Genomic DNA, 8,344 nt, shown 5'->3' with positions numbered 1-8,344 from the left:
ATGCTAGCTTTTCATTTCCTCTGTGTTTGAGCACCAGTAGGGGTAAAACTGTTCATCTGCATATGATAATGCTGTTCCTTTATTAGGATCTTCCCTTTTTAAACAGAGGGCCCAGATCGATGCAGGAGTCTGAAGGCTGAGTTTGGTTCTAGAGGAGTCAAAATGAGCTGATTTACTAGCTTTTCTAGGCTGGTGGGATGCAGAGGTTGTTCATCAGCGCAGAACAGTCTTTCAGCAGTTTGGGACAGGTGATGAAGGATGTTCTTCTAAACATGAGAGTTTGAACAACATGCCTGAAATCTCATCTTGTCTATATCAGTAGCCCACCTTCTTTTCTGTGCCTTTTGTTCCTCTTGCCCTGTAAGGTCTGGTTCCTTGCAAGGCAGAGACCTGCTGCTTCTTCAGATCTGCTGACTGAACGTCAGCTTCATCTTTTCGCAGTTAGTCACCCCTTGGCTTTGCAGTGTCAAGGGGCTGCTACTCGCCGTGGTATCGTTGGTGGATACTTTGCTTCTCTCAACTCTGCAGTTAATGATGTGCCAGGACTTTCAGAGGTGCTTTTTGTTGGGAAAAACCTGGTCCCGTCCCAGGCTGAGATGACGTGCAGCCCAGCTGCATTGCTCTGTTGCTTACAAAGGAGATGAGAATAAAGGGCGTAATTTTGAGGAAGAGTTGGGATCATCAGTACTACACAGGTATCGACTACCTGCTTTGTGCAGGCATGGGACTACGAGGAGTCATGGGAACTCTTAATCTGCATGACAGCAAGTGTCTTGGCCTGCTTTGCTTAACCAAAAGAGAAAACTGCTTTTAAAACGGGTTGATAAAAATGCAGTGGCATCCCACTTGGGTTTTTTTTTGTTTAGAACCAAAATGGCATTTTAATTTCTTCATGGGTGAACCCCATTTTACTGGATAAGTATATCCAAATTGGATGTTAATGTCATTTAGCTAATCCACATTAGTTTAGGGAAATGAAACCACATCTTTTTTTAGTTTCTTCAACATCCCTGCACTGATGTGTTCTCCGCTTTAGCTCTCTACTGGTCTCTGTACGCGTTCTCCTTGCTTTGCTCTTACTGCGCAGAGTCTCTCTAGCTGGGATCTGTTTTTGATGGGCTGGCTCCACACAGTACACGTTTATTCTCCTCTCCTTTAGGTCTGCCTCTTGTAACAACAAAGCAGAAAACCTGAATTGTTCATTACAGGAAAGGCACCTTAGTAATAATTAATCTGAGACCAGTCACCACAAATGGCTGTAACGTTTCTGTTTGTGGCTGACCAGGACTGCTGCTTGAATGTTTTAGCTGTGCTTTTTTCACTGGAGATACCTGAGTGAAGGTACTGAGGCCATCAGCAGACAGTGAAGCCCCGAACCCATAGCAGAAACACAGATTCCATTCCTCTTCAGCTACTGAGCAAGCCTGCTAATTAGGAGCCTTAGCAAGCTGGTACCCTCTTATGCAGTCTGACCATGCAGAAGGACAGAAGCTCCTTCTGTACCCTTTGGCTGATGTGTACATGTCTACCGTGTTTTATTTATAGTCTGGGACATCTAAGCAGTATTAATTTTTCATTTAAAAACTCCTGTTTTCTCTGTTAGGTTATGGAAGATCTTTTCAAGACAGCGACAAACACTGTGCTCTCCAAGTGTCCTCATGATGTTGAGCTTTTTCATAAATACATAGCTCCTGCCCAGAAGGTAATAAATGTGACAGGAAAGAGCTGCAATCCTTTTATGCATTTTAAGGGCTCTTGTCAATAGGGAGGCTTAATTTTTTTTTTTTTCTTTTTTTTTTATTACTCTGTTAACAAACTATGAAGAAACCAAAAGTCAGCCTGAGCTTAAGTGATTGTTCAGGCCAACACAGAGAGGACACACAGCTTTCTGTAGCTGTTAGCAAGCGTGGCAGAACTATAGCTGTCACATCATCTAGCAGCCTCTGAATCCTCAGCTCCAAAAATCAGGTACCTTTTTAGCACTGAATGACTGGGAGTGGATTTTGATCCATATCTCTTCAGAGGGATCTGGACAGGCTGGATCGATGGGCCGAGGCCAACTGTATGAGGTTCAACAAGGCCAAGGGCCGGGTCCTGCACTTCGGCCACAACAACCCCATGCAGCGCTACAGGCTTGGGGAAGAGTGGCTGGAAAGCTGCCCAGAGGAAAAGGACCTGGGGGTGCTGGTTGACAGCCGGCTGAACATGAGCCGGCAGTGTGCCCAGGTGGCCAAGAAGGCCAATGGCATCCTGGCCTGTATCAGAAATAGTGTGGCCAGCAGGAGCAGGGAGGTGATCGTGCCCCTGTACTCGGCCCTGGTGAGGCCGCACCTCGAATCCTGTGTTCAGTTTTGGGCCCCTCACTCCAAGAAGGACCTTGAGGTGCTGGAGCGTGTCCAGAGAAGGGCAGCGAAGCTGGTGAAGGGTCTGGAGCACAAGTCTGATGAGGAGCGGCTGAGGGAACTGGGGCTGTTTAGTCTGGAGAAAAAGGGGCTCAGAGGAGACCTCATCGATCTCTACAACTACCTGAAAGGAGGTTGTAGTGAGGTGGGGGTTGGTCTCTTCTCCCAAGTAACAAGCGATAGGACAAGAGGAAATGGCCTCAAGTTGCTCCAGGGGAAGTTTAGACTGGACATTAGGAAAAATGTCTTCCCCAAAAGGGTTGTCAAGCCTTGGAACAGGCTGCCCAGGGAAGCGGTGGGGTCACCATCCCTGGAAGTATTTAAAAGACGTGTAGATGGGCCACTTAGGGACATGGTTGAGTGGTGCACTTGGCAATATTAGGTCAACGGTTGGACTTGAAGATCTTAAGGGTCTTTTCCAACCTAAATGATTCTATGATTCTATCTAGAACACAGTGCAGACCTACAAATAAAAACTTAGAGGGAGGTGGCTTTTCTGAGTTTCCTCTGGGCCCCTGAACCCTTAAGAGTAGCTTTACATTTTTTTTTTTCCTCTTGTTTTGACCAAGGACAGGTTGGAACGAATGCTGAAGAACAAATTTGTGATGTAAGTATTTCTATTTCAAAATATAAGAGGGGAGGCCTTTTGGGGAAAGAGCTCCTATTTTGTGTATGATCTTTGTCTTAAGAGTTCCTATTTTGTGTATGTTCTTTTTCTTTCCCAACTCAGTGTCTTCTGCGTTAGCATAACGTCTCCAAAAGAGCATGAATTGCAGTTCCCTTTGTACTGTTCGCCAGTTGCCCTTTCATCTCTGCATGAGGCTGGCATCTGAATCTGCTGGCCTTTGGCTTTTGCTTCCCTGGACAAGATTCTCTTTCTGTTAGGGTATCCTCCTTCCAGCATGTGCTTGCGCAGTGGTTTGCTCACTGTCTTGCTTGGTCTTGGCTTTGGTGCTCTGCCTCCCTTCACACTTCCACTCCAATGGTTCCCTTTTTATAAAAGTATTTTTTTTATATTTAAAAATCCCAATTGGTTTTCTATTCCCAATTGCTTGTGCAACTCCTTTTCCCAGTTCTCTGTGTGCTAAAGAACTGAAGGGTTTTGGTTTCCCTCCTTGGCCCCCAAGAATACCTCCTGTTCCCTACTCTTGCCTGTCTCTTCGAACAGCAGTGCTCTCCATTTATCCCACAGAACGTTGTCGGGCTGCTCAGCCCGGCACTGGTTTTCCTGTTAAGCAGCTACAGCCATGCTCGGGCAACAGGATCGTGATGGATCCTCCCTGTGCCTCGTGCCTGCGTAAGCACCGTGGGAGACCTCAGGGAAGTCACTCTCTCCCCATTTCAGTCCTTCTCTCTTTGGACCTAACTGATATTCCTGAGAGGAGAGAGTTGCACTCAGCTTCTCCCATGGTCCAAGGGAAAAGAGAGTGAGTCAGCCCATCCCTCTCTCCCTCCCTCCCTCTCTTCGTCAGCTGCTGGCAGATCCGGGGCATTCGTGGCTTACACACATCACTTACATGTGTTGAATCCGTGCCAGTGATATACCTCATTTGGACCATGGCCTCGCATAACCCAAACACATGGAGCAATATATTCCTTCCTGAGGTATTTCCTCCAGGAGCCTTCCCTGTATTAGTGAAACCTTGTAGCTGGGTGTAAAGAGCTTGTGCTCTTTAGGGAATTTGGTTTATAATTGGATTTAGTCCATGATACGGAGAGACGAAGTTACTGTGATTGGGTTATTCTTTCTTCTGTCTGTCCGCAACATTTGTTTGGTATGTGGAAAACTTGTCAGCAAAAGTATCATCCATTGAGTCTTGATTTCCAGTTATCAAACCTGCAGCATTTTTCACTGCACTTCTTCTGTTTGCTCTGCCATGATGCTGTTCTTTTGTACTGGTGGAAGTCACTGGTGGAAGTCAGCGGGGAATCTGCTCTCAGATCTGTCAGAGGAGTAGAGAAACATTGCTGCAAAAAAAATCTTGCAATTTTTACAAAGTAAAATGAAAATGTTTGAGTTACAAGCCGTTTGCACTCTGGGCTGTTATTTTTGCCTAACACCATGCTGACCAATGGAGCTATGTTGTTGGAGCTGTGCCAATGAGGGCACATTGTTTTCTTAAAAAAAATCCCCAAATTTCTATGAAGCAATTCTCTGCAGAGCTCATTTCTGACTGAAATGTAACATTGTAATAAGGAAAAGTGTCTTGAGAGCTTAGCGCTTCCTGCCCTGCGTGTAGCTGAAGCACAGGAAAACATAGGGTTCTTGCCATAGAAAATGTTCTTTGGTTTCTGTCCAAAGAAGCATTGCTGGGAAGTCTGACATCACAACACAAATTGGCATGGTGGTGGGGAAATGCCTCCTTAATTTTCCAGTGCGGCACTTAGCCAGAAAACTTCCTTGTTATTCCTTTCATAGTTATCTTAAAGCCTTTTTTTTTTTTCTCCTGCAGAATTTCCTACAATGAAGCAGTGGAAATTTTGAAGCAAGCTTCTCAGACTTTCACTTTCAAGCCAGAGGTAGGTAGTTGCCTGGTGGTTTGTCCCTGTCCCTGTGCCTGTTCATGCACGCAGCCAGCCTGAACTTTGTAGATCTCATTTCTCTCTTTCTGATACCACAAGAGTTGTTACTTCGCACAGCTTATCTGCCTCCTGGAGTGTTTGCTCAGTTGTAACCCAGGTATAACTTTTCCCCTTTGAGGGTGAAGTGGGAGCAATATAAGGAGTTCTGTTTGCAGGGAAGGAAGCGATGAGTTTGCTGTTGAAGGACCAAGGCCTTGGCAAAGGCGCTTCTCTGTCCTGTATGCGAGTAGTGCCGAGTGTGTTGTGGATTCAGCAGCAGTCATCTAAGGAGGGTTGCTGTAATGGTCCTCGAATAAAGGAATGGTACTAGGACAGCACCAAAAGCTTGACAAGGTTTAATAAGCCAAAACCATGTCAAAATACCGTGTAATCTAGATGTAGGTAAAGGGAATCCCTTGTCTTTCCAAAGTATAGATGTTGACTGGGAAAAAGAATCACATGCTAGTCTTTCTAACACTGTCAGATTATGGTTTTCTGAAAATCACATTTTGTCCAATTTCAAACACACACACCAGCAGGGAGAGTGTTTGTCGTGGTGCTCATCTCATGTATATACTGATTAGTCTTTATCTCGTTCTGATGCTTTGAGGAAAATAACCCTCTGGCTGAAGCCACCTTCATAGCCAGTTGGTAGCTGCCTCATCTCTGTGTACAAGTGGGTGTAGAACCTCAAATCCTGTATCTCTATGTACTACCTTGATCTGAGACGGCAAACTCGGGATATTTTCAGATGAGGAGAGTCTGCAGAATATCTGTTCCCCTCTTCCCCTTCCACTCCCCCGATATTCTTGGCACATCCTATAATGGACTGGAGGTCTCTAGTCAAAAGGCACAGAATTTATAACATCACTGGAAGAAAGGAGAAGTGAAGGAAATTGCAGATGTCCAAGGTTTCTGATAACAAAGAATTGATTGATAGGACACTGGGTTTTCTTAAATGAGAATTAACGTAGCATGTAACAGGACACAGCAGGGAAGAGAGCAGTCAGCTTAGTAAAGCTGCTTTCTGTATACCAAAGGTAATACTGAAATAAGGGTGGTTTGCTGGGTTGAGTAAGCTGATTTTGGATAGGTGCCTATTTCCCTTAAGCTATGTGGAGTGTGGTTTTGGGGTTTTTGTTTGTTTGTTTGCGTTTTTTTCTGATTTGATACCAGATGCTTGGGCTTGATGCAGGGATGATCTGGCCATGTTCTGTGGAAGTTAAACCATGTTATTTTCATTGCTTTGCTCTGCCTTAAAACTCGTGAAACTCTGTCTGCTTAGTAAATTTTCCCAGTGGCCTGTGTGAGAAGTTGCTGTGCTTCGTTATTCAAAGCTGCACGTCTCTCCTACGCAGGGATTTTGCTGTGTCTCTTGCCACAGGCAAGGTGCACCAAGGCAGGATCCCAGGTCCTTTTTGCTGTCTTTACAGTGGGGCTGTGACCTCCAAACAGAACATGAAAAGTACCTGGTGAAGCACTGTGGTGAGGTTCCCGTGTTTGTGATTAACTACCCATACGACCTCAAACCTTTCTACATGCGGGACAATGATGAAGATGGCCCTCAACACACAGTGAGTCCATAGGTCACACTTCCACCTCTTTTTTGGCTAGGTATGTGTCTTAGCCTACTGATAGATAGACAGATGAGGATAGTCTTCTGCTGGGCCTCAAGTCAAGAAGTCCAAGATAACACGTGATCATCAGGTGATCCTGTTCAGTCGTTTTCCTGTTGTAGAAGAAATCACCAAAGCAGGAACAATAGGAGGAGGATTCAGGAGTTGGGTAGCGTTAAGTTTCTGCTTAAGTCCTTTTAAGACAGATTTGCCATAGTTTGTTTCTTTTCCTGGGAGACTTCTGTACTACTAGGTGAAATGCTTAGAATTGCATGGCTCCAAGCAGCCTGTGATTCTCTTGTCATCCAAATCTACCATCCGTATAATCCTCAAATAGCAGATGAACACAAGACATAAACTCTTCCTCCGCAAGCCTCATGCTTTGAAGGTGTGATTTCCCAATTGAACTCAGACAACGTGAAACATTGCTTCTACTAAAAAGAGCAACTACCCCACCGTGTGCCACTGTCTCTTTACTGGCTTTAATTCTAGAGACAGTTCAGCTGTTTCTGCAAAACAAAACGGAGAAGAAAACCAGCCCAAACCTAACAGCATAGGTGATAACACTGGGATCCTAACGCTTGGATCAGCACGTCAGTGCCATTGATCCATTGGTATCATTACCACTAGAGCTGGCTCAAGGAATGGGAGCAGACGGGGTAAACACAAGTTACAAGCATCAGAGCAGCTTAAACTCTAAGGGAATGAGGGCTTCAGGAAACTTGCCGTGTGTCTTTGCCTCCTTGTGAGCTGCTGTTGGGTTCTTTATACCCTGCACAGGCTTGCCTACATGCACAGGTTGTCACCAGAGTAACCTGGTGGGGTTCAGTTCACACCACCTGCTGTAGATGTCCTCAGTCTGGAACATCACTGCACTTGTTTAGGTTTTCTGTAGGCTTACTGATTTTTATCATTGCAAAGTTCCCTTGCGGCCTTCTCCTGTCAACAAAGGACTTTTCAAGCATTTGCAAATACTTACCTAAGTGTCCTGGACTCAATAAAACAGTTACAGTATCTTTTTGCAAACAGCCATCCAGTGTCAACTGTACTTCTGCTGTAGACTGTATGGCTATACGGCATGACTTATGTTAGGTTTCTTTCTTTTAAGGTTGCAGCTGTTGATCTCCTTGTACCAGGAACAGGGGAGTTGTGTGGAGGCAGCTTGAGAGAGGAGCGACTGCCCTGCCTCGAATCACGCTTACAGAGGTACAGAAAACCCACAGGTGCCAGGAGACTAGACTGACCACGAGAGTGTTTCAGCAGTTCTCAGTGGTTGGCGAGACAGAGGAGTGGAAGGGCAACTAGCACAATTTTAAAAAAAAATATTTTTGTCTTTGAGAGATCTATTTATCTGAGTAGATGACTGCGAACTGGTGAAGAAGTTCTTGTGCTTCTATTGTAGGTATGGAAACTGCCTCTCGGTTTTAGCTCATCAGAGAAGAAGAGTTTATTTTATGCTAGGAGGCCAGGGCAGCAGAATGCCTCAGCTCTGCTGGGACTGTCTGGAACAGGGTCTTGTATGAGGCACTTCATCCTTGAGCCTTTTCTTTGCAGCTTTTGTGATTCTACTGAGAGTGGATTGCAAAGGTGGAAGTTGTCACATAGGCGGAGCTTAGATATATTTGTCATCACATTGTGTAACTGAGGAACTGCAGTTTCGGTCGGAAGCTTTGCTAGCTGTGATGCAGCTGGCCTCAGTGGCATCATTTAAGAGAATACAGTTTTTTACTAAGAGTTTGGTGGGAAGCTTCATTGGAAGTGCCT

General features: G+C 45.2%; 1 protein-coding gene across 1 annotated transcript in view; it reads left to right on the top strand.

The window, feature by feature from the left end:
• Positions 1-8,344, top strand: part of NARS2 (asparaginyl-tRNA synthetase 2, mitochondrial (putative)) — a gene marked incomplete at both ends in the record, with an annotated part of 28,641 nt that overhangs the window by 18,721 nt on the left and 1,576 nt on the right. The window contains 5 exons of the mRNA XM_009575223.1: positions 1,604-1,702; positions 2,972-3,009; positions 4,856-4,922; positions 6,398-6,538; positions 7,689-7,786. Of these exons, the coding sequence (XP_009573518.1) occupies positions 1,604-1,702; positions 2,972-3,009; positions 4,856-4,922; positions 6,398-6,538; positions 7,689-7,786 (443 nt within the window). The remainder of the gene's footprint in view (positions 1-1,603; positions 1,703-2,971; positions 3,010-4,855; positions 4,923-6,397; positions 6,539-7,688; positions 7,787-8,344) is intronic.

Source organism: Fulmarus glacialis, unplaced genomic scaffold (assembly GCF_000690835.1).
Source record: "Fulmarus glacialis isolate BGI_N327 unplaced genomic scaffold, ASM69083v1 scaffold13973, whole genome shotgun sequence".
NCBI classification, from domain to species: Eukaryota; Metazoa; Chordata; class Aves; order Procellariiformes; family Procellariidae; genus Fulmarus; species Fulmarus glacialis.
Note: the sequence above shows the minus strand (reverse complement) of the source record. Positions and strands in the feature narration are given on the sequence as shown.